Source organism: Hemicordylus capensis, chromosome 3 (assembly GCF_027244095.1).
Source record: "Hemicordylus capensis ecotype Gifberg chromosome 3, rHemCap1.1.pri, whole genome shotgun sequence".
In the NCBI taxonomy this organism is placed as follows: domain Eukaryota; kingdom Metazoa; phylum Chordata; class Lepidosauria; order Squamata; family Cordylidae; genus Hemicordylus; species Hemicordylus capensis.
Genome location: NC_069659.1, coordinates 287,150,992 through 287,177,513, shown reverse-complemented (window position 1 = coordinate 287,177,513; position 26,522 = coordinate 287,150,992). Strand labels below are relative to the sequence as shown.

The 26,522-nt window shown below is 44.6% G+C and overlaps 1 protein-coding gene across 4 annotated transcripts in view; it reads left to right on the top strand.

Moving 5' to 3' along the window:
* SLIT1 (slit guidance ligand 1) overlaps nt 1-26,522 on the top strand; it is a 178,975-nt gene that overhangs the window by 9,239 nt on the left and 143,214 nt on the right. For 3 of the 4 annotated variants that reach the window (XM_053310009.1, XM_053310011.1, XM_053310008.1), the window contains exons 2-4: nt 20,613-20,684; nt 20,994-21,065; nt 23,723-23,794. In XM_053310009.1, the coding sequence (XP_053165984.1) occupies nt 20,613-20,684; nt 20,994-21,065; nt 23,723-23,794 (216 nt within the window). The remainder of the gene's footprint in view (nt 1-20,612; nt 20,685-20,993; nt 21,066-23,722; nt 23,795-26,522) is intronic. The other variant, XM_053310010.1, reaches the window with a different exon arrangement.

Here is a 26,522-nt window from a genome sequence, read left to right as displayed (position 1 = left end):
CGGGTGCAGTGGAGGGTTAGTAGCTATCACTACAACAGCTGGTTTTCTTCTAGGCATCGAGGTAAGGCTTTCTGTAGAGCAGAGCTGCACAACTTTGACCCTCCAGCTGCTTTTGGACTACAACTCCCATCATAGGGTTAGGCCCTGGACTGTCATCATGTTTTCTCCAAAGAAAAAGCTGCATTGACTATGCTGATTCCCATGCATTTCAAGGTGTTTGTTCTTAGAATAGTGAACAGCTGTCTCACAGTCTTTGAGGGTCAAGTGTTCTCCAAATCCAACATCTCTGGATGAATGAGGGAACAAATTGGTGAGGCTTAGGTTGCAGCTGGAAAGGAAGCATGAGACTTGGTTGGCATTGTAAAGGCTGCCTCCTGCCCATATTCATGCCAGTCGTGCTGTGCAGGTTGGCAGGCATGGTGCTGGAAGGAACCCAGAAGTGTTTCACAGCTTTGACAGCTCCCAAACTTCCAGCCTGCAACCTAGAATCATAGGAAAAAGAAGGGAGTGGTTGAGCTGAGCTTGCTTGGATAGCATTGAGATCCTTGGATGATGGAAGCTTCTGCCCCTTTCCTGAGGATTTTGTTTTAGATCTGGGTGCTGGATTATCTGTGGGATAGCACCAGACATGGGTTTAAGCAGGCTCCACTTTTTGAGCATGAGCACATCTAGAGGGTCTCTGCCGCCAGCCTGAGAGTTCTGTCTTCTATACACCTAGGTATTTTGCGCCTGGATAAATGAATTGGATTGCCAGGGAAATCCCTCCCTCTTTCCTCTCCATAGCTCTTTGAGGTCTGCTGTATTACTGTGTGCAAGTGCTGAGGAAGGTGAGAGCCTGTATCAGAATGGATCGGAGATGCTCTTTTCCAGCATTTGCTCACACATGTCCACATATTATAGACATATAAGACATAGCAAGGAACAAATAAATAAAGTCCTCTCTTATTGGGATCCATGTGTATGCATGTGTGATTGCAAGCACATCTTGTTAAAGTGAGAGACTAGCCCCCACTAAGGAACTCACTGTCTTGGCAGAAGGCTGGCTTGCCTGGTGCTCCCTTGCTGAAGCAGCATGGGGGGTTTGTGGATCATGCTGGCAGTCATGTTGCATTTCCCTTCCTTCAGATCCCTCCCTGGGTTGTGGGGAATTTGCAATTCTATTCCAATTTCTCCCTTCAGCTACTTCCCAGGCAGATGCTGTCTATGGATTGCCATGGCAACGCTGTGTTCGCCTCTCCATGGAATTGTGCTGGAAAAATATTAGTTTAAAAACTCTGCAGTGTTTGTATTGATAGATGCTGAGGTTGTTAGCAGGGATGGATCATCCCAGGGTTGAAGGAAGCCCCAATAATGGGCAGTAAAGCTGCAGGATTTGCCTCCAGGGTACACTTTCTAACTGTAGGTCCAGTTGTTTTCCTTACAAATACCAATTGCCCTATGCTTTATGTGGCACTTTCAAATACAGACATATACTTGCTTTATATGTGCCCTTGCAGTCTGGCTTGGTTGCAGTAGTTTGAGTAACTGGAAAGGAATATTTGTTGTATTTTTATTCGTTATGCTTGTGTCCCTCCTTTCCTTCCAGGGATGCGGAGCTCCCAAGCATTTGAGGAGTTTCTCCCGCATGTCACCCACCAAAAGCCTAGTAATTCATATCTCCTATAGGAACATAGGAAGCTGCCATCTAGCTCAGTATTGTCTACACACTGACTGGCAGCGACTCAGTTTCAGGCAAGGAGTCTGCCAGCCCTACCTGGAGATGCCAAGGAGTGAAAAATGGTAACTGAGGATGATCAACAACAGCCGGAATGCCAAGGTTGCCTCCCCCTGCTCTAGAAGGAAGAGTTGTAGCATGCATAAAACAATTACAAATATGAATACGATGAATATTTATATACCACTTTTCAACAAAAGTTCCCAAAGTGGTTAACATAGATAGATAGATAGATAGATAGATAGATAGATAGACAGAAAGAAAGAAAGAAAGGCTCCCTGTCCCCAAAGGGCTCACAATCTAAAAATTTCAGCCTGTAAGAGTCCAGCATGGCTGCTGCTTCCAGCAGCTTGACTGGCATCTGTCCCAACCCATGAGAATAGCTAGCTCTGTTTTGGCCGCTGTGAATCTTTCCAGGTGGTTCATCAGAGCACTTGGCAATAGACCTGAGCCTTATCTCCGCCTGTGCACCTACTTCTGTTCAAAGTCAATGGGTGCATGTGGTGCAGGGAGAAGGGTTGGATTGATTTGGGTGTGAGAGTTAAGGACAGTCCCATGACAGCTGTGATGGGGAATCAGCCGAGGGAACTTCCTGTGGATGCAAGCTCATATTCTGTGCATTTGTGTATGGAATCATTATTTTAAAAACTTTTATTTGTAAGAGTAGTACATTTTATTACACCTATGGCTCCATTTAACATTTCCTTCATCCAAATTAGCCCCTGGAGGTTTCCCAATGAATACCATAACACTAGTCTGTTGTCTGCTGTTCTCCCTCCCCACAAAGCAGATACTGTGGTCCCCTCTCATATAGTCTGTGACGGCTACAGAGTGGGATTGCTGTGGATTTCTTGAAGCAGCAGGAAGAGCCTTTTCTCCAGTTATCTTGAACACTTTGTATGAATGGGACTCCAATTGCTTCTTGCAATGGAAATGCCAAGTTGCAGAGCTAGCTACAAGCATTTCCCTGCCACACCCTCTGCTTTTGTAAGTCTTTTTTGTAAAACAAAAGTGCCTTTTTATGCATCAGTTGCATATAGTGTAGAAGTTCAACAAGCTGGCATGGCTGCTGCTTCCTCTAGCTTTACTTACATTCCTCCAAAGTGTGAGAATAGTGAGTGCCATACTGGCCATGATGGGCCTTTTAAGACAGTCAAATTATGCCTGGGCTGCATTTTAGTCTGTACAGATATTCTTGCCCAGTTTCACATCAAAACAAGTAGTGTGATACTCAGTTTGCATATTGTGGGTGAGGAACAATTTTGCTGCATAGGAAGCCTGCCTTATACTGAGTAAGACCATTGGTCCATCTAGCTCAGCATTGTCTACACCAGGCCTGCTCAACTTAGGCCCCCCAGCTGTTTTTGGACGACAACTCCCATAATTCTCAGCCACAGCAGCCAATAGCCAGGGATTATGGGAATTGTAGGCCAACATCTGCAGGAGGGCCGAAGTTGAGCAGGCCTGGTCTACACTGACTGGCAGCGGCTCTTCAAGGTTTCAGGCAGGAGTCTTTCCCAGCCCTACCTGGAGATGCCAGGGGTTGAACCTGGGACGTTCTGCACACAAAGCAGATGCTCTACCATTAAGCTATGGCCTCACCCGCTAATGGGAGTCTCTTATAGCAGACAGCATTCACATGCCCATCACCAATCCAAATGCAACTTGGGTAAATCCTCCTTAGCAAAGGGGACAATTCATGCTCACTACCACATGACAAGCTTTCCTCCCCATAATTGTTTTTCATTTTTTAAAAATCAAGGCAGATGTGACATCGTCACCAGTGCCAGAGAGAGTGCATTGGTGGCTGGGGATGATGGGAGTTGTAGTTCAGCAGCTTCTGGGGACCCAAGGTTGGGAACCAGTGATTTAGTTCTTGAAAAGCTGTGCACTTCCTTTATCCAGCACTTTCGCCATTGTAGCTGGGGATGATGGGAGTTGTAGTCTAATAACTTTTGGGAACACCTGAACAACTGAACTGTTTTTGTTTTTTTTAAAGAACAAGGTTCAAAAAGTGAGGCATTATGAAGATGGCAATGAAGGGGTCTTTGTGTAACTTTTCTCTTTTAAAAGGGCTGGATAACTGTCTGCTCCTAGGTTCAAATGAGAGAGCACACAGCAAATATGAAAGCAAAATGCTTTTTAAAAGTTCACAAAATGGCATGTGTGTGGAGGAGGGGAGTTGTAACTCTCACAAGCATCTGGAAAGGACTGTGGCTTAGAGGTAGAGCAACTGCTTTGCATATAGAAGGTGTTGGATTCAAACCCTGGCAATAGTCTTCTGAAACTCTGGACTGCCACCAGTCAGTGTAGACAATACTGAGGCTCTGAGCTAGAGAGATTAATAGTCTGACTTGTTGCACAGCAGCTCCCTATGTAATGTGTGCAACCACAATCGGTTGCATGTGTGTACCACAATTGGTTGCACAATCAGTAGCAACCTGGTGTGTGTTGCTCATCCAGATAATACTAAGAAGTGCTATTCCAAGCACAATTTTGCTTGGCTTGCACACACTTCAGCAGGCTTGTGTTGTCCTTTCCAGTGTGAATTCACACTCTTTCCCTATGCACAGCAGAGTCTTTGAGCAATTTTAGCAGCACTACCTGCTGACCAGCTCTTGTTTTCCATGAAGAACTAATTCCTTCTTTCATGGTGAATGGGGGTTCTTCACGGAAAGCAAGAGCTGGCTGGCCAGCAGGTGGCACAGCTAATATTGTGCAAAGTCCCTGCTGTGCATGTGCACAAAGCATGAATTTGCGTTTGAATGGACAACACAGTCTACTAAAGTGTGTGGAAGCCAAGTAAAATCATGCTTGGAACAGCATAGGAATAGCCCTTCTTAGTGTTATCTGGAAGAGCCCTGTGTGTTACATTCCCAGTGACCAAATATTACAGCTTGAGTGCTGGGAAAGTGTGATCTCTCCAAAACAGAAGCATTAATTCAAGGGGGGGGGGGGAAATCTGGAGTCCATGCAGAAAATTAGTTGTGTTTCTATATAAACAGAAAAACAAAAGTGTGGCATGCCCATGTGTCTTATCTCTCTGTTTCATAGAATTGAAGTAGGAATGGTGACCCTAGAATCCCTGAAGTCAAGGGTTTTTTGAACTCCTAACCCAAGATGGGGTTCCTTGTTTTGCTATATATGTTACTGTTAATGAACCCATTCTTATTAACCCTTGTACTGTAAGTTTTGATACTAGTTATTGTTGATCCAAAGAAGACAATAAAGGTCAGACACGGATAGGGACTTGCATCCAGAAGAGTGTCAAGTTGTAGCATCACACCTTTAAATGCTAAGCCAAGAACAGGCGTGCTGCAATGTGGTCTTAAGCTAGGGGTTCCAACCTTGAGGTCCCCAAATGTTTTTGTACTACAACTCCCATCATCCCCAACCACAATGGCTGGGAATGATGGGGGTTGTAGTCCATGACATTTGGGGACTTAAGGGTGGGTACCCCTGATCTAACAAAGGGTTCTGCTTGAACTGAAAAACAAAATTAATGGACAGAGAGGGGAGCAACTAGCTTCTTTAAGTGGGCCTAAGTGTGTGGAAGTTGGTGTGAATTAGCACCAAAGCTAAGCATGGTGCCTGAAGCCCTGAATACTCAATAGTTCCTTGAGCATAGAAGAGGAATTTCCAGTCCTCTGTCATATGTAGCACAAAATTCTCTGTTAAAAGAATTTTGCAGTGAAAGATTCTTACACTTCAGAGGAGCAACCCCAGTTAAATACAACAGAAACATGAAGCATCATAAAGAGAGAATGACTCAATCTGAATTGCAAAAATCAGAAGGAGGAGATGAATTTTTCAGGTTTCTTGGACAGATGGGGAAATGCAAATGGATTTTAAGTGTGTAAGTGTGGAGGTCGAGTCACTAGACTGGAAACAGAAACAGCTGCAGAGTTTACTGGAGGCTTCTCTATTCCTCACAGAACTGCCAGAAGTGAGCAACACACTTCCAAGAGAAGATATGGCTGGAAGTCTCATTACACATGACAGCACTGGTGTGTCTGGGCTCCTAGCAAGAGTGGAGGGCATTCCCATTCCCTATGAGGAAAGCAGATTACTCCAGCTCTGAAACAAGAGCTAACTGGAGTGCTCATTTTCCTCGGGCATTTCCAGATGGCAATAAACTGCAGAATGTTCAAAACTTTCATTCAAGTTTGAAGTGCAATCTTACTCCCCATATATATGCTGCATCAAATTTCCACACTACTTCCTGGCACAGTGTAATCGTCAGTACACATGCTGATCTGGAACTTTGTGCTGTTTTCACAGCACCACTTGCTGGCCAGCTCTTGCATTCTGAACATAAGCCATCCCTTTTAATCATAATTTTTGCGTCAACTGGGGAAAAGAGAGGGTTCTTCTTGGAATACAAGAGCTGGCCAGCAGGTGGTGCTGCAAAAATTGCATGGGGTCCCTGCTTGGCATGTGTACAGACTCAGAGGATAAGATTGTGCTAGGAACCAGTGTTCCCTCTAACAGGGAACGCATCCCTTCAGAAGCCCATGGGTTTAAGCACGTTGGCATCTCTTTTTTGTCTGGACAAGTGTCCAACATGACATCTCAAAATGCTCCCCCTCGAATAAGAGAAGCCTTTGTGTGCATGCAGTTGTGAAATCCTGCTGCACGTCAGCTATTGCATGTTGCCAGTTGTTGCTGGATCAGCTGCCAAATTGATCCTGCCAAATATCAAATCCTGATATTCACATCCAGATATACCAAATATCAAATCCTGATATAGTTCACCAATCAAATAGTGAAATCGGACATGATCAGATCTCTGATTCAGATAGCAAAATATTCAATGAGCATGTTAATATGCAGAGAAAAGCCTAGAAATGCATTATAGTTCCGCTCTATTCTGCACTGGTCAGATCTCACTTGGAATACTGTGTCCAATTCTGGATCCCACATTTTAAGAATGAGAGGAGAGCTGGTCTTATGGTAGCAAGCATTACTTGTCCACTTAGCTAAGCAGGGTCGGCCCTGGTTCCATATGAATGGGAGACTAGAAGTGTGAGCACTGTAAGATATATTCCCCTTAGGGGATGGAGCTGCTTGGGGAAGAGCAGAAGGTTTCAAGTTCCCTCTCTGGCTTCTCCAAGATAGGGCTGAGAGAGATTCTTGCCTGCAACCTTGGAGACGCCGCTGCCTGTCTGTGAAGATAATACTGACCTAGATAGACCAATGGTCTAATTCAGTATATGGCAGCTTCCTATGTTCCTATGTTTCCAGATGTTGTTGACTACAACTCCCTTAATCCCCAAGCAAAGGCTGTTGCAGCTAGGGATGCTGGGAGTCGTAGTCAACAACATCTGGGAATCCCTGTTAGAGGAAACACTGCTAGAAACTAGTGTGGAACTAGATGCAGTGTGTGTTTGGGGAGTAAGATCACACTTGGAATATGCGCGAAAGTTCTAGATGTTCTACAGTGTACAGTCGACTCATCCCTCGCCAACTGTGATGGTTCCGTTCCTGAAAACCCATGTGGTTGGCAGATTAATGGTTGGAGAGTCATTGGTTTAAGTGGCAAACAGGGCTAGGGGAATTGCGGTTGCAAAATGATGAAATAAAAGGTAAGAATTGAAAGAATCCCCCCTGACCTTGAAAATGACCCCTTGATCCGCAGAAATAACCCCATCGAACCCCCCAAAATCACCCTAGACCCCTGAAAATTGTCCCCTGATGCCTAGAAATGACCCCCTGACCCCAGAAATGATCCCCTGACCCCCCAAAATTGTATTTAAAAATCACCCTCAAGATGTACCCATATTCAGTGAGATCCCAAGAGTCACTCTCTATGATGACTCTACAAATACATATTTTTAAATGGCCTACAAATTCCCCTCTTGAAAAGACCTTATGATTAATACTTGATCAAACATTTCCACAGTTACTTTATGTTGCTAATGCTAGAAAGATCAAGAAGACAACCTAGTCTGATATATAATCTTATTTAATCTACTTCCTGGAATGTACCTTCTCCTGGTAAGGGAACAGGAACAGTGGCTTTTGTTAACACCTTTTGTCTAATCCTCAGGCTTGTGGGGGAGAATACAGATGGGCCAAGTGGGGAGGAAAATCTTGTTTACATTTTTGAAAGCGAAGGGCAGCTATTTCAAAGTGTGTCTCCTTTGCACAGTTTGTGTGAGAATGAGATGTTCATGCTGGCTGTATTTCAGAGATAGGTTTGTCCTGTGTGAGAGAAGACTCAGGACTTTGCTTCTAGATGGAAACCAGATTTTGCAATGTAAGCTAAATTGTGCTTTGATCTAATGTCAGAGTTGCAGTTTGAACCGGGGGATGATTTATAAATGGAAAATGGCATGTGAGGAAAGGATTAAACATCCTACATCTTGCACCCCTAATCAGTTTAACAGCCCTACACAGGGCTGTTAAGTGCTTTGAAGTCTTCCGTGTCTTGTCTAATTGGGCCCAACTCTTGGTTTCATGTTTTAAAATTCTTTGATGCTCTTAGTGACACAGATGCATATCTACAGTTTGCTGAGCTGGAATGGGATTGTTTTAATGAAAGGCGGTATAGACATTTAACAATAAATAAATAAATACATACATACATACATACATAAAATGGACATTGAATTGTCCATAGGCTCAAGTTAAACCTACCCAGTGTGCATTTCTTAGTCCTTCAGAATCACCTGGGACCCTTTACAGACTTTTTTTTTTTTTTTTGCATCATCAGAGTAGTTTTGGGATCTAGATGAAAAGATCTAGATCGCTCTAGCAACTATATAGGGCTTTTAAACTAAATGGGGTGCAAGTTGTAGGGTGCTTAATTCTTTCCTCTCATGATGTTTTCCATATATAAATCAAACTAGTCCCCTTTTGTTAGGAAATTGTTCCAAGTGCTGAAAACCAAAGTATTCAAATTCCTTCTAGTTCTAGTGCATCATTTCATGATAATTGGTGAAGATGGTGGTAGTCATACCAATTGTGATAGTTAGTGAATACCTACAGCAAAAGTACTTTCTCAGTCATGGGGTACCATAGCATACTGCTGGCATGGAATAAAATGTAGCATATGCCACACTAGAAAAATGTGTAATTAAAAAAAAAAGTAATCTAGATAACTCAGTGTGTCTCATACTGCAAAAATCCTGGAACGTCCAATCCAGCAGTCTGTTAATCTTTGGTCCTAGTGGATAGGGATGTAGCTGAGTTATAGAGCATCTGCTTTGCATGCAGAATGTCCCAGGTTCAATCTCTGGCATCTCCAGGTAGGCACAGGCAAGACTCCTGCTTGAAACCTTAGAGAGCTTCCAATCAGTAGACCTTACTGAGCTAGATGGACCAATGGTCAGACTTGGTTTAAGCCAGCTTCCTGTATTTCTATGTGGCTGTGACCAAGTTTGGAGTTTCAGTGCCATCACCAAACTCTTCTTTAATGGTGGTGCCCACAATACAGGAGACTGCTCATTTGGGCCTCTCAGGCTCCCTCAAGTGGGAGGAACCAAGTGGCTTGTCAGGAAGAGAAACTGGGTACTTGTTTGTTTTCTCCATGGATTAAATAACAACTTTGGAGGGGACAATTCAAGCAGATCATAGAAGCACTCACCATTATGCTTACAATGTTTACCTCTTCAGACAAATGTTGTAGGAGTGTGGAAAGAGCTCTTGAGAAGACAAAGCTGAGACCAGGGGAGGCAACAAACTCCCCCCCCCTTCCTATAGAAGCAAGCAAGCTAGCTAGCTAGCTAGCTAGCAAGAAAATAAACAAACAAACAAACAAACAAACAAGAAAACAAGGGGGAAAGGACATGGTAAGCTTGTGAGGGTTAGTCTTTTCTAGGGTTTGATTTGTGGCTAGCTAGGGGTTTAGTTTTGACAGGGCAGTTTCAGTTTCAGTTGTGCCTAGAGAGACAGTGGGTGGGGATTAGCTGCAGGTGAGTCAAACAGCTTGTAGGAGGAGCCACATTCCTGAGGAGACTCAATTTGGAAGCAGCTCTTGAGAAGACAAGACTTAGACCAGGGGAGGTTTGCTACCTGGAGTTTTGTGAGCAGGAGTTTGGTAACAGCGATCAAAGGAGTTTTCTGTGGAGTTTAGTGGGGTGGTGTGTGGAGAGGCACTCAAGCAGTCCCCCTTTATCACTGAGGAGGGACCCAGCATGAGAAGAAGGTGAATACAATCCAATTTTTGTAATTTTCTTGGAAGGCAGAGCTCAAAACCTTTAATTAGCTGAAAGCTGCAGCTAAGACCTAGCTTTCAAGTAAACAAGCTCTATCTTAAATAGCTAATAAAACTAGTTATGAAGGTAGAATGCCAGCAGGAGGAGGGGGTGCTTCCAAGTGTATTGCAAGGATTGTTCTATGTATGACTATCTGTTTGAGGGGTAGAAGTCATGGGTGTGTGCTCAGTGCAAAGTGCGCCTGGCTCTCAGGGAACAAGTTCGTTCTCTTGAAGCCAAGGTGGTGGCTGACCTGGACAAGCTCAGAGAGGCAGAGAGGTCTGCTCCCTGGCTGACAGCAACTCTGCTCTCATGGAGAATGGAGGTCTTGGGGAAGGAGGACATCAATCTGAAGAAGAGAGAAATGCTCCCTTAGAAAGGACCCTTTCCTTGGGTGATGTGCCCATATCCTCTCACACAAAGGATATTTCTCTGGGGTTTGGGGGCCTCCTACTAATGGGCAATTTGATCATTAGTGGCATAGAGAGATGGGCTTGTGACCCGCATGTAGACCTCACAGTGACTTGCCTGCCTGGTGCAAAGGTTGCGGATGTCACGCAGCATCTAGATAGGCAGTGCTGGGGAGGAGTCAGCTGCGGTGCACATTGGCACCAGTGATGTTGGGAAATGCAGTCAGGAGGTCCTGGAAGCCAAAATAGACTGCTAAGCAGCATATTGAAGTCCAGGACCCCCAGAGTAGTGTTCTCTGAAGTGCTACCTGTTCTGTGCGCAGGGCCAGTGAGACAGGCAGAGCTGAGGGGTCTCAATGTGTGGAAGAGATGATGGTGCCAGGAGGAGGGGTTTAGATTTGGTAGGCACGGGGATACATTTTGAGGCAAGCAAAGTCTGTACAAAAAGGATGGGCTCCCCTTGAACCAAGATGGAACAAGACTGTTGGTGCTTAAAATAGAAAAGGTCCCAGAGCAGCTTTTAAAATGACATCTGCAGATTGCTGACAGGAACTGGATGGTATTTGGTTTGGGAAGCAAAATCCCTAAGGGTGCTAATGTTTTAGATAAACCAGAAGGGAACAGAGTAGAATCAGGAGATGGAAATACATGACAGCTGCTCAGAAAGGTCCAATGACAATAAGGGAGATAGCACATGACAATGCCAGGTAAGAAACTTGACGTATAGGTATTTAGATACCAATGCCAGAAGCCTCCGAGCACTGTTCTCTCTATTTTTTTTCATCTGTGTGCGGAATAAGTTTTGTTCTGGGCAACAGTTTCATTGCAGTGTGTGTGCATGTGCATTCAAAATGGGACCTTCCTGATTCAACTTGAGCGGGATCTGAAATTAACTGAGCAGACATAAAAAAATGTGTGCGCACACACACACGTGCGCACACCTTAGAGGAAACATTGCTTCCGAGCTAAGATGGGAGAGCTGGAGTGCTTGGTTGCTAATGAAAACATAGATATAGTGGACATAACGGAAACCTGGTAGAACGGTGAGAACCAGTGGGATTCCTGGATACCAACTTTACAGAAAGGACAGGAATGGATGGATTGGGGGTAGAGTAGCAGTGTATGTTAAAGAAGGGATAGAATCCAACAAGCTAGAAAACCTAGGAGGACCAGAGTCCTCCACAGAATCATTACGAGTGACGATACATGGACTAAAAGGAAATGTGTTACTAGTGACATGGCCCTCCAAATCAAAATGCTGAAGGTGACCTGGAGTTGGAGAAGCAAATAAGAGAGGCGTCAAAGTAAGATGGTAGTAATAATTAGGGATGGGCCCGGACTGGTCCGGAGGCCATTGAAAAAGCCTCCGGACCGGTCCGGACCTGGGTGGTTCGGTTCGGGGTGGGGGGTAGCTTTAAGAGTGGCGGGAGGGTTTACTTACCCCTCCCGCCGCTTTCCCGCTCTGGCGCCGTAATCTTAAGAGTAATTGGGGCGGCAGGATACCTCCCTGCCGCCCCTTCCCCGATGTTGCCGAAAAACCTCCCAGGAGTGCTTTGTGTGCACGCACATCACAGAGACATTGTGCGCGCACTTCACGTCTCTGTGACGTGCTTGCGCGCAAAGCACTCCTGGGAGGTTTTTCGGCAACATCGGGGAGGGGGCGGCAGGGAGGTATCCTGCCGCCCCAATTACTCTTAAGATTATGGCGCCAGAGCGGGAAAGCAGCGGGAGGGGTAAGTAAACCCTCCCGCCGCTCTTAAAACTACCCCCCACTCCAGTGCACACCGCAGTTGGCGGTTCCGTGCACACCCCTAGTAATAATGGGTGACTTCAACTACCCACACATAGACTGGGTAAATTCACATTCAGGTAATGAAAGATAGGCCAAATTTCTAGACTTGCTGAATGACTGTGCCTTAGTCGCAGAACCAACCAGGGAGATGGAGAATTAAATCAGAGAGGTGTCAAAGAGAGGCAGAGCTGTAATAATGGGTGAATTCAATTTCCCTCACATAGAGTGGGCAAATTCATGTGCGGGTATTGACAGAGAGGCCAAATTTCTAGACATGCTAAATGACTATGCCTTAGAACAGATGGTTGCGGGACCAGCCAGAGAACAAGCGACCTTGGACTAAATCCTGAGTGGTGCCCAGGACTTGGTGTGAGATATCAGAGTTGAAGAACCATTGGGGAACAGCGACCATAGTGTGATCCAATTTAGTTTGTATGTGAGTGGAGCATTACCAACATAGATGGACTGTCTTTCCTTCAGAAGAGGAAACTTCTAAAAAAGGAGAGGACTGGTAAAAAGGAAGCTGGAAGGGAAAGTCAGGAGGGTCAGATCACTCCGGAAAGCATAGAACTTATTTGAAACCACAATAATAGATGCTCAGTTGGAATGTATATCAAGAAGGAGGAAAGGTACCACCAAGTTCAGGAAGACACCAGCATGGCTAACAAGTAGAGTCAGGAAAGCTATAAAAGAGAAGAAGACTTGCTTCAGAAAATGGAAGTCCTGCCCAAATGAAGAGAAGAGAAAGGAACATAGACTCTGGCTGAAGAAATGCAAGGAGACAAGGGATGCAAAAAGAGAGTTTGAGGAGCATATAGCTAGAAGTGTCAAGGGGAATAACAACAACTTCTTTAACTATATCAGAAGCAGAAAACCTGACAGGGAGGTGGTTGGACCCATAGATAATGAGGGTGTGAAAGGGATAATTAAGGAGGATAAGGAGATTGCAGAGAAGCTGAATGAGTTCTTTGCATCTGTCTTCAGGGCAGAGGATGCTGACCATATACCTGCTCTGGAACTGAGCTTCTCAGATTTGGAGGCTGAAGAACTGGGCCAATTTAAAGTGATGAGAGAGGATGTTCTAAGCTGCTTGAAAAACTAAACATTAACAAATCACCAGGGTCAGATGGCATCTACCCTAGAGTTCTGAAGGAACTCAAATGTGAAATTGCTGATCTCCTAGCAAAAATATGTAACTTGTTGCTACAATCAGGCTCTATACCAGAGGATGGGAAAATAACTCTTGTTTGTAACTCTGATTTTCAAAAAGGAATCGGGGGGGGGGGGGCGGTCTGGGAAACTACAGGCTCAGGGGCAGAGCCACCATTGGGCGAACGGGTTCAAAGAACATCAGTCTGCTGCCAATCAGGGGCTGCGCCTCGCGGCCCCGACACCCCCCCCGCGTCTGACATCAGACGCGGGGGTGCTGGTTTAGTTCCCAAGCGGGGGCCACGTGGCCCCCGTTCGGGAGTTAAATGGCCAGCTCTCCACACTGCACATGTGGAGAGCCTCTTTGTCATTTTGAGCACTGACAATTTCCAGCATCCTTACTCTTGTTCTTCTGTGCTCCACTTTACCTTATTTCACTCTGTACTATTTTTCATACCAGTTTTCTATCTATCACTTCTGAATGATCTTTGCTTCCCAGCCTGTTAGATGAAATGTTTCTAACTGTGTCTGCAGACCTTTCTCATTAATCATCCATGTCTTATGTATGCATTTTAAGTGGGTTTTGGTAACTGTACTTTCATGATTTATTTAAAGCATGCTTGTAAAGGTTTGTGCTGTGCTTTGCACCACTAGTTGCTATTTTCACACAAGAATTTGGGAGGCATGCGGCCAGAATGACCAGGATCTGTCAGGTGTACAGATTCCAACTATCATCAAACGCCCAAGAGCAGTCTCCCAATAAAGCCCCTTTTCTGTGCCCCAACTTCCCTTCTCTCTCAATTGGCAGGGTCATTAATTCAGTCACTTTATACACCAGAGAGCATTGCTGTCGCAGTGGGAAAACCTGGTAGTAAAAGCTGTAAAGACTAGAAAGTCGGCCTGTCTCCTATTATGACTCTCACAGTTTGATGCAGTTTTTGAGGCTTAATACTTTATGACAGAGCTGGAACAGTTTAATAAGCTTATAAAACCTAATGGAGTGTTGTATGCTAGTACTCATTGGTTGCCAGTTAGCATTTGCTGGCCCATTGTCACTTGCAGCTAAGGCAGTTAATTTGGCAATGCACTGAGAGGTTTTTAGGCAGTATAACTACCCTCTGGGACTCTTCAGAGCCTGGGTAGTGAACCCCTAAACCCGCAGTTGCCCTTCTTGCAGCTAAGCAATTCCCACAGCAGCAGCAGCATCTTTATCCTGCTTGAATGCCCAGCACTTATGAGCACTGTGTTATATTTGGGGTTTAAATTTCTGCAAGCCCACAACATTGTTTTCATAGAGAATGGGAGACTGCATTTTAAAAAAGCATGATGTTTATGTTTAAAACTCTTATTGGATCAGATTGTGCTTATATTCAAGATTTGCTCTTTGAGCCTTCCCCTGTGGACAGTGGAAGTTGTGTTTAGATGCTTTTTGTTTGAATTATTCAATGGGTATATGGCTAAAGTAGGCTTGTAATAATGATTTTATTCTGAAGGAGCAATTTCCCTCAGTATCTTTCTTTTTTTCTTTTGCTCTTTAATTAAACACTTGCTACCTTTTTGCTGATTTAATAGGAATTTTACTCTGTCTGCAATTGGTTACTTTATTGTTTGATTGTCTCCTGTTGAAACAATTTTAAAATAGTATTACACAGTTTCAACTGGCTTGTGTTAGGGTTTTTAAGTGCCACAAAAGCGGTGTGTGTGTTTGTTATATAAATAAAGTATTGATTGTTATTCATTCATTATTAATGTTTTTGGATGTAGGATATGCATCAAAATTAGCTGGAAATATGGCCAAGATGGTTGGTTAGAAAAAGATAGAACCAGACCTTTCACCTGGTGTGTGTGTGTGAGGGGGACATCCCCCAAACCCAAGGCATGTTTCCTGAAGCGCGGGTATGGCACTTCTTGCCCTATGTGGGAAGCAGGAGATTGGTTGCATCTTTGCTTCTTATGAGAAATATCAATAATTGTGGCTATCACAATCGTGAGTTGCACACAAAGCCCAAACCTGCAAGGATTTCAGCCTGGAGATCAAGCTAAGGGTGATGCTGCCACTACCAAAGTCTTTCTTTAAAACTTTGGAAACCTAGGAGAGAAACACATGTGTATGCCTGTTGATAAGTATACCTATTGCCTTTGTAGCTAGCACCCTTTAGCCACCTAAGTCCTTTTCTGAATATGAACTAAACTAGTTGGCATGGATCCACAAATTTAGGCTTAGCTCACTAGCCAGTCATTATTTGTGGTCACCACCAATTTCCTCTCTTCTCTGAGATCCTTTTCTGGCACACAGGCAAGGGTCTTAGGTGAGAATTGGGTCTTCTGTCATCTGCACTGGGATATGGAGACGGTAACAGTGGGAGCCCTCTTCTACAGCTTAGAAAGTATTCCTGCTGTTTCTTCCTTTCTCAAAAAGGGCAATGGAAATGAGACCTCTGGTGCGGAGATCTATGTGGGGCTGGTATCCTGATCAACCAGAGGGCTGGGGGCACTCACCACTGGCAAGCAGATTTGTAGATGTCTGCTAATTAGGCAGTCTCTGTTGAAAGGTAGGGTACCATTCTGAAACAGTTGGGTTCTTTGCATTGTTCTTAGCCATATTTAGCTAGGATGGTTTACTTCTTGGTTTTTACCAAGAGACGGTCTTGAGTTTATCATTGCTTATCATTGAGTTTATCAACCCATAGAGATGGTCTTGAGTTTATCATTGCTCAGACTTCAGATCTTCTTAAATAGGATTGCTGTTCTTGCCCCAGAGACCACACCTGTTGCCTTATCCGCTCTAGGCCAGAGAGACCAGATTTATGAATGATGCCTCCTATCCCTGTGCAGTTTCCTCCTTTCCTAATCCCAACTGATTTTGGACAAAAATTTTGGTCCTGCTTACAAGAGCAGAGGAGTGGGTCTCCTGTCACACAAGGACAAGAAACAACACCCAAAATCCTGCCTGAGACATGATCCAGAGACATGAATGCATTTTGGTCCACAGATCAGAAGCTGCAGCCCTAACCAGAACTGGGGGGAAACTGCCAAACCTCCAAAAGAATAAACAAATGCTTGTGGCACAGGAATGAATGCAGTTCTGCAGGTCTTATTTTCAGCTCTCAAAAACAGATCTATCGGCCACTTAGTAATAGACATGTGCATTGTTGACAAAGACCTTGCCTTTGGTGACAGCAAGATTCCTCTCCTCTTTCTGCTGTGTGAGTTTCACAGCCAAGGAGAAGGCTACAATACAGGTCTCCCGATGTGTCCCCCTGAGCTTTTTGCATCTTATTATATGTTTTTGGAAAGAGGGTTTTAAAAAAATTCAAGGCAGTGAGCTCTTGAGCTGAAGCTATGCTAGAAGTCTGGCTTTGACAGACTATAATTAATATCCGAGGAATTGATGGGGACCTGGAGGTGGAAGAACCACTACTGAGTTAAATAGCCCTGTTGTGGCATCGTTATAAATAAGCTTTCACCTGCTGCTAATTCCCTTCTTGGTTCTCAAGGCCATAATTTATCTGAGCAAAGAAGCTCCTGGAGGCAGTAGATCCAGTGTAGACATGGACATAGACGAAGGACAGGGATTGTGAATGAGCTGTGAGGACACTGGCCAGCCCATGACTAAGCTGTGCCCTGCATAGGTAGAGCTGGAAAGAGAGGTGTGCCAATTCTGCTGCACACAACCTGGCCTGCAGATTATGCAGAGGCATGCCTGGGAGGGGATTTGATGCCCTTCTCATGGCTATAAGCTTGGGAGACCTTGCTTAGATAAAGGTTTTGTGTTTGCAGCATGAGTCTCTCAAAATATGCTCATATTCCTTTAGCATTTCAAGGAGCCAAAAACCACCCCCAGCTAATTAATGCTTGGCAAAAGTAGTCTATCGTCAAAGCTGTTCATTTTAACATTTAAGCACATGGTCGGGGGGAAGCATGCAAAACCGCCTTTCTTGGAGCTGTAAGATGGGACGTCTCTCTCCTAGCATGCTGAAACTCAGGAGTCACACTGCTGCATGCATTTGGCATAGTGACTGGATTAGCAGCCGGGTGCTTTTCAAAGAAATGGGCTCTGACATGAGTAACTTAATAGCTGCACTGGGGTGGGAAACCCGAGTGGGGAGGGGAAGCCTGCACAGTGAGGGCTGAAACAAAAGGTTTCCACTATACCAGGAAGCACTGGAGACCTTTCTAGCATTGGCTGTTTCAGGCCAGGAGTCTGAAGCCAAAAGGTTGTGCTTTTTTAATTGAAAATGTAAATCTTCTGCTGGGGCTTATGGTCTATTCCGGCATTTTTCTGCGTATATGACTGTGCTTCGGTGTGCACACCTGCAGCTGAGTTCACTTGTGGCACCCAAGACAATAGGCCCATCTCCTAGATGGCCTCTAGACACCACAAGCAATATAAATGGTAATTTCCTGATGAAGTCATTTTGTTTGGAGTGGTTGGTTTACCTCGGAAAGCCCTTGAACACATGACCCTGATTTCTAAGTGCTGTTCCTCCTTCCATGTATGATTCAGCCCAGTACTGAAAGTCAAGGTGCTGCCTACCGAGGCACATAAACATCAGGGCACTCACTTTCAGCAGCTGCAGCAGACTCACTCTGGCTGTTGTCTTTGCTGCCATAATTGTTCCCTGCCCCTAGAGCCCTTTGGCAGAGTTTATAGTTCTCTTTACAGCACGCCAACAAGTAGAGGATCACTGTAGTTATGATCCTGTGTGTGTGAGGACAAAATTACCTTGGCCGTTTCCCCTGCCTTATACATCTCATCAAGAGGCTTTAGCTAGGTGTTTAACATGGCTTTCAAGGGATGAGCTGCTCTGTTCTTTGGTGATTTTCCTTCAACTCTATATTCTCTTCCCTATTTAGAGAGTTTGTGTTCTAAAAGCATCAGTAGTTCTGCCCCATTGTGAACAAGGTAACAAGTGCAGTTTTTCCTGTCATTGCAATGTTGTAATAGGAGAAGGGGCAGCTGTGGAAATTCGTTTCCCTCACACCTCGTAAAGGGACAGATACCTTGTCGCTTTTGGAATATGGCAGGCCTGCACAGCATAAGGCTTGGGGGCCGGATTTGGCCTATAGGGACTATTTTACTGGTTCCCAGGTATCCTGCAGCAACACAGGAGCTGGAAACTGCCTTATAGCGCCATCCTATGCATGTTTTCTCATAAATATGTTCCACGGTGTTCCCAGTGAGGCTTACTCCCATGTAGTCATGCCTAGGATTGCATCCTGAAAGCAATGACAATTTAGGGAGAGGAGAAGACTTGGCATTTGTTTGGGGCTGACATGTGCTCCAGGGGCCCCACTGATTGAGTAGGGACAGGACCTATTTTCTGGTCACTATCCTTGGTTGAAACTATGGGTCCATTGACAGGGGGAATGGGTCCACAAGTAACTAATAATATTTTTAATTCTAATGTAATAATGTGCTAAAAATTGACCTTGGCCCCTGCACGCCAAGCTGTGGATGGTTCCCGGCCCACAAGGGCATTTGAGTTGTGCAGCCCTGGAGTACAGTCATCCCACCCTGGTCATCTCTTAGGGACTTTCCATTTCAGAAACTGAGAAGAAATATGGTTGCAAGATGGAAATTGCTGTTGCATCGTGTTCTGTGCTTTTGTGAAGAAAAGTAAGGGTGGAATCCTTGGAGATGCTGAACAATTAGTCCGTAGCTGTCCTGCAAGTTGGGAGGTAGCACTAGGTTCTTATTATGCCACCCATGTATGTAATTGTAGCTTGCATAATTGCAGCCGGAATGAGTGTACGTTTCAGTCTGACATGAAAGGGCAAGGAGCCATGCTTGTTCACCTATTCATTCAGTGTGGTATTTCCTGGTGTCTTGAAAACATACTTCCCTCTCCCATCCCCACGGATCAGCCCCATAATGAAAGGAGGCTGGAAATCTTGGTGACTGAATAGATGTAATTAGGAATCTATAGTGGCTGTCTCTGCATTCATTAACCATTAGCTGCCATTTCAGCTGGACAATGAGGCCTCTCTGAGGGTACTGCTGGCTTGCTTCAAGGGAACAGCCATATCCATAGCCTTGACCCTACAAGCCAAACATACATGCCTTGTTTATGGAAAAGTCCGCCCAAGTTGGAATGCAGAGAAGTTGCCTCAGGGCCCTCTGTTTGGTTGAAGCTGAAAGTGGACAGGAAAGCTGGTGCTGTTTATTTTTGTTTTGTTGCATCCAAACCTTAATTGATCACAGCTGGAGGGATGCACGATTGGCATTGTGTACAAAGATATTTTCTTCAGCAGTGACAGTTTAATAGAAATTCTTCCCAGTGGCTTCATGTATCTGAGTTTTTTTCACTGACGTATAGGGGTGAGGACATAAATTTTAAAAGAACCATAAAGTTCTGTTCACACATGGCACTCTGATTACTACCACACTCCACATGGCTGACACACATAAACCTGCATGTACTCAACATTCAAGCCCTCTTCAGATGTTAAGTAAGGAGACACTGTACCAGCATATAGCATCCCAAGAGCCCACACGCAAGCCCCACCCTGGTGCTGACGCGCTCAGAAGCTGGACACACACTGAACATCCCCATGCTGAACATGCTCGCAGCATTTGCCTGCAGAGACACAGGCTGTGGGTGTAAAGAGATTCTTTTCTTGATCAGAAAGCTGGGGCACCCCAGGTTTCCAATCTTGTAAAGCATCTGTCCACAGTTACAGCCTATGTCTCTGCAGACAAATGCTGTAAGCATGTTCAGTGTGGGGGCAAGGCTTTTGAGCATGTCATTGCCAGGGAGATGCTTATGGATGTGCTCGTATGAGTCTGTATGTGGGTTACCCCGCCTCTTTTTTTTTCAACATCTGAAGAGGGTTTCCAGCTCCATGCGTCCCGTACCAGGCCTCATCTGACATCTGCCTTTGCCTGGTCAGATCCACTGTTTCACATTTCCCCTCTCCTCCCTTCCTTTGATGAGTCTTACCAATCCTTGTGCTGCTCACTTGTGCTTCTGATTTTATGGGGACTGAAGTTTTGGGGCAGAGGGATAGTGAGACACACTGTGTGGTGGGTGAAATAGAGTGGGAGTGAAACACTGCTGAAATGTCACATCTCAGGTTTATGAGGGCAGCAATCTGCTAATGTTAATAGAAGCCACAAATACTAGGAGCTACCTAGGTGAACTCCTGTGGGGTGTGTGTGTGTGTGTTGATCTGCATCTACAAGGCAGATGTGGTAAGATGACAATGACAGGCAATTTCTGCTTTGTTCATGTGGGAACAACTCATAGGAGACTAGCATCCCTGGGTTGAGGATTGTGGATTTGGGACTGCAGTTGGCAGCCTTGTGCTCTTTCTCACTTCCAGTGTTTTTCTCCTTTTCTTTTCAGGGAGCTGAATGGGAATAACATTACCCGCATCAACAAGAATGACTTTGCTGGACTGAAGCAGCTGCGAGTTCTGTGAGTGCCCCTCCCTACTGCCTCCACTATGATACTATCCCCCCCCCCACCTCATTTCTAGTTATCGCTAAAGACTACTGCCAAGTGGGGCTGGGGTGTGTATGCATTCCTTTTACCTGATAGTAGATCCAGTCCCTAAATAGATTTGGACTTTCCCCAGAGGAGAACCTTTTCATACAACCTTTTCATACAACCATCCTAACAAACAGCAGTTCTAGCCACTTGGATACGGAGCTTTCTTTGTCCTCCTCTCTCGTCCTGCTGTTCTCTTCTGCTACCCTGGTTCTGATGCTCTTATCACTTTTGTAGGCAGCTGATGGAAAACCAGATCTCTGTGGTGGAGCGAGGGGTGTTCGACGACATGAAAGAGCTGGAGCGACTGTGAGTGTCTGAGCGCACTGTGAAAGCTGTGGGAGGAGAGAATGCAGCAAGAAAAAGGGGTGGGATTTCCCCAAAGAGCTTTCTACTTTCTCTCCCCCCACCACCTTTGCCATTCACAGGCACAGAGTGGGGGTACCTGGTGAGCTTCTTGATCCTAGGTGGATCGGAGGTAAAAGGGGGGTCGGGGGGGGAGAATTTACCCTATGGTCAAAGGCAGTCAACTCCCAATACCTACACTGGGAACCATTCCTTTCCACCCCCACCCTCCTCCTGACACAAGCAGATGGTGTGAGTACCAAGTGTTTTTACACCCAGCCCTGAACAGCCTGGCTGGCATTTACACCCAGATGCTTTCCAATCTGTTCACTGTTCCATTCAAATCCAAAATAACTCTCAGCAGTATGCATTCAATCATGGGCAGTGCACAAATCAGCCCAAGCTGTGCTTGCATCTTTTCTGCACAACAGCTGTAAAAGAGCACTTCCAAACTTGCTGCTGCTACCCTGAACGTTCCTTTCCCCTTCTCTCGTTCCGCTCCTGCTTTTTCCAAGGGGGTTCGGTTCCCTTGGCCATGTCCAGGGTGGAACTCATTACTATTGTAATTGCCCGTGCTAGGCAAATAGGACTTGCAGTATAGAGATTCAGGAACAGAGTGATACCCTGATCTTTATTCCTAGAGCACCATGATCAGTGGCAGATTTCAATTTAATAATGGAAATTCAGGCTTTCATTCTAGTATTTTTCTTAATTCTATGGCCCATTCTTGATCTTCATCTGCATCCTGCCTAAACCTTGAACCTAGGAGATCTAATTCGGTTTCTGCAGAGCTAATTTATGTCTCAGGCCTTAGCATACTCCTCCTACACATCTTATGCACCAATTGCTCATTTATTTTCCTTCTCCTCCATCTCTCCAAACCTTGATTTAAAAAAAAAGTTTCCAATGATGCTTGCAAATTATTTGTATTTTAAAATCTGAATAACCATGGAAACATAAACCACACACATTAATGTACTTTGCCAGTTTATTTAAAAGCATTTATACCCTAGTGTTCTGTTTAAAATCCTCATTTGGACTTTTTGATCAAAGTTGTTTTTTATATCCTTCATTAGTTATTTAGTTGGCTAGTACATTTATATATCACTCCATACAAAAAAATCCCTGGGCAGTTCACAATATAAAACCATTAAAACATTAACATAATTAAAACAATTTAAAATACAATAAAAATTCTAAAACCGAAGCTACTTATAAGGTATTCTAAAACTAAGGGAAGAGGAGGTTGAAAAATATCAATCAAAGACTGAGGGGTCTGTTCTAGTTAAGCTGTGAGCTCTTTAGAACACCAAGGATCCCTGGTTGCACAGTCAATATCTAGTGCTGTTTGAGCCCAGCAACAGCTGTTGCAGGGCAAGGGATCTCAAACACTAGATTTTTCATAATCGGGCACCTGTAATGTTAAAGACCTTATTAGAGCTCTAGCAACAGCCTCTGGTTCAAGGGTAAAGGTAAAGCGTGCTGTCGAGTCGGGATGGCCGTATCCAAATTTCCCAGACCACCTGTAAATGTAGTCCAAGGCTACACATTTTTGGCCCTCCTGCAGAAATTGGACTAAAACTCCTATCATCCAGTAGGCCAATGTGGCTGGGGATTATGGGAGTTGTAGTCCACAACATTTAGAGGACTGAAGTTGTGCAGCCCCAGTTAGTGGTGTGCACAGAACCGGCGCCTGCCAGTTCGAAGGTGGGTGGGGGGTATCTCTTTAAGGTCGGGGCAGGGTGCTCTTACCCCTCAGACCGCATTTCCCCTGCCAGCGCTGCCTTTTAAAATGGTTTGGTGTGGCAGCAGAGTAATTCCTTGCCGCCCCGGTGCCACCTCAGACCAGAAGTGACTGGAAGTTGACGCTGCACATGCGCACATCGTGATGTGCGAGCGAGCGTGACGTGCACATGTGCAGTGGCAACTTCCGGTCACTTCTGATCTGAGGAGGCACCAGGGTTGCGAGGAGGTATGCTGCCGCCCTGTCGGACAACAGCACTGGCAGGGGAAATGCAGCACCCTCTCCCTTAAAGAGATTCCCCTTAAAGAGATTCTTAAAGAGATTCTTAAAGATCCTTAAAGAGATTCCCCCCACCCTCGAACTGACTGAACTGTTGGTCTTTCATGCACATCCCTAGCCCCAGTGTAGACCAAACCCTGAGAATTCAGGGTAAGCCAGTTAGGTGTGGCTGCTCCCTCTACTTTGTATAGATAGGGCGGTATAGAAATGTAGTAAATAATAATAAGAAGAAATTAGTTAAAATGAGTTATTCCACTGCAACTGTTTTGTAGGATTCAAGGGTTTGTGTTGTTAACTAGGCCTGATTTTGTTCTACAAATCCCTGTAGTTTAGTTTGCACTGAGTATTTAACAAACATGGGCCAAAGCAATGGAAAATGAGAATATCAATATCCATTAGCTGGAATGGGAAGGGCAACACTTCATGATCATCTATCAGCATTTAGGGCTTAATCTGCCGGAGGCTGGGAATGAATGGAATTCTAGCAACTACTTCATGAGGTCACTGTGATAATGAAGTTGTGTTCATTATCCCTCCTGATTCTGGAGTGTGTATGTGTGAGTACTTCTGATTCCTTTCCCCACCTTCATTTCTCTAGCCGTCTGAATCGGAACCAGCTGCACACTTTGCCAGAGCTCCTGTTCCAGAATAACCAGGCATTGTCACGACTGTAAGTACCCAGTGGTCTCTTGCTTATTCTCTGATGTTGATATTTTGTTTTTCTGCTCTTTTGAAAAATGATGTTGTAGAGATTGTTTTCACTTTTATGGGAATGCAGCAAGAAAGGGGTTTAAGATGCAGTCTGCCAAGTAACATGTGTTGGAATTAACTGGTGGGATTGTGTTGTGAATTCTCTGCCCTGATCAGATGAGAACCAGTTTCTTGTCTGGTGTACAGATTCTGTACCTTAAATTCCAGATGTCAAGGAGCTGAAAGAACATAGGGCAAATTGAGGTTGCTGTTGCCTAGGCATGACAATCCTAGGGGGCTCTTGAGATATTTAGAAATTTCTTCTGGGCACTCATAGAGGTCATTCACACAATCAAAAATGGTGTTCTACCCATCTGGGGAGCTGTGCATGCTTCTAATTTTCAGTTGTTTGGAAGCAAGCTAAGAGGAAAACCTGCATATGGAAGCAAGGTAAGAGGAGAAAACTACCCAGGTTTTCCTCCTACTTTGCTTCCACACCATCACTTCTACCCAGGTTTTCTTCTTACCTTGCTTCCCAACAACCGAAAATTGGGAACACAAACAGCTCCCGAATCTGGCTAGAACAGAGTTTTTGATCAAGTGAATGACCTCAGTATGTCTTCTACACTAAGTTTATCAGATGACTACATGTATATATGTCTATCTGTCTGTCTGTCTGTCTTAGGGCAGTTTACACAGAAAAAGAAAGAAAGAAAACAAACAAATAAATAAATTGCCCCTCCCCACCTTTTTTGAGGTAAAAGTACAGCTTCTACAGCTGCCAACACAGACATGGCAAGTTAAAAGTAAAATGTTTTCCTTTTTAATTTTTAAAAAATGAAAACAAATGAGTAATGAAAAGGATTCCAAAAATAAATCTCTCTCATACTCATATGTTTTCAACTTTGTATGTGTTGGAACAAATGGAATCTGAACCGAATGGAATCTGAACCGAATGGAACCCCTTTGGTTTGGGTTTCATTTGTTCTGAAAATGAATGCCCACCCCATTTATCAGCTGGTGAACCCTTGGTCTGGCCTTTGGAAAAACTAAGAGAAGAATAAGAAGCGAGGCTGAAAGAAGAGCTTTTGGGAGATAAGGCCATGTCATCCCTCTAATCTCCTCCAAAGGAATGGATGCAGTTTGCACTGGGTAAAGTAAACTCTTTGAGCTTTAAGAAGGAAGAGCAGGCATCTTATTGAGGGCAATTGGCACCTTATTGATTGAGAGTGAAAAGAACTAGGAAGCAAGTTACTTAATCCTGAGTTGGATGGTATGAAATGCAGGATGGGACTCACTTAAGGTAAAGGTAAAGTGTGCCGGCAAGTTGATTTCGACTCCTGGCATTCACAGAGCCCTGTGGTTTTCTTTTGGTAGAATACAGGAGGGGTTTACCATGGCCTCCTCCCGTGCCTATATCGCTGCTGCCTGATATAGGTGTTTGGGAAACACACCAGTGGGGATTCAAACTGGAAACCTTCTGCTTCTTAGTAAAGCATGTCCCCGCTGCACCGCTTAAGGTGATAGGATGGGACTAGAAAGCTTAGAACTTGTGATACTATGGCAGTAGAAAATAGTTCTGGAGAAACTGCTTGTACTGTGGTGGCAGGGCAACATTTCAGTGGCCGTAGTAGCTGAGATTCTTGCTCATAAAATACATCTGGCTGGAATAGCTTATAAAAAGAATTGGCATTGGACAACTAGACTGGAGCAAAGATCATTCCTGGCTGGCCCGTGAACCAAGCACTTCAGGAACTGGGTTTAGACATAAAATTGTAGGCCTACAAAGCTGTGCTGCGGTTAGGAGGGGAGCTCTCTTGCATCTCCAGTGCTTTACTATCTGAGTTGAAACAGCCCTGAAGAGGAGCGACTGAAGCAATTCACTTGGTACCATGGACTGGAATGTTTGCCCCACAAATTTATGTCAGGTTGAAGGGACAGCCTAAACAGGCCTCTTTGCTACTTTGGTGCCGGTCAGTTTTTGTGTGTGGTATGTATGTATGTGGATCACTGCATGAAAATAACTGAGCCAGGCACAAATGAGAGCTGGATTTCTCCCTTGCTGCACTGAATATTACTCTAAACATTTTGCCTCGGGTTTTCTAATTGAACAGACAATATACATTATAATCACTTTTGTCCTTCCCTGCTCTTTGCCAAGAGCTGGGAAAGGCAGAAAGTATACAATTTCAGTTGAATATGCATTTTTCAAAGGGGGAATTACAAATAGATTAAAGGTAAAATGTACAAATAAATCCATGAATATGGGAAATTATAAAATACTAGCTGGGTTGGGTGCAGAGCATCTACACCTCTAGTTCACCCGCCTGCCCAGCACAGTCATTTTCTTTCCCTGTCTTCTTTGCCCGCTGGCCAATGCCATTTTCTTCCCGCTTGCCTGCTGCTGCTGCCTTTGCCATTTTCTCCCCCCTCCGCTGTTTTGTTTCCTGCCTCACCTGTCCACCAGCGCCGCCGCTTTCCTCTTCCCCTGCTGGCAGCTTGCTCGTGAACTCTCGCGAGAGATGCCACACATGGGATTAGCAACGGGTACGCCTTAGAGAAACATATATATAGCTCATTTCCTCTGTAAACCCACCTTCTTCAAAACTCATGCTAATATCTTGAAATAGATCCAGTTGTCTATAAAGTATTTTTATACTTATGTGTTTTCAGTATGACTTCTATAAATGCAAAAATAATAATGACTT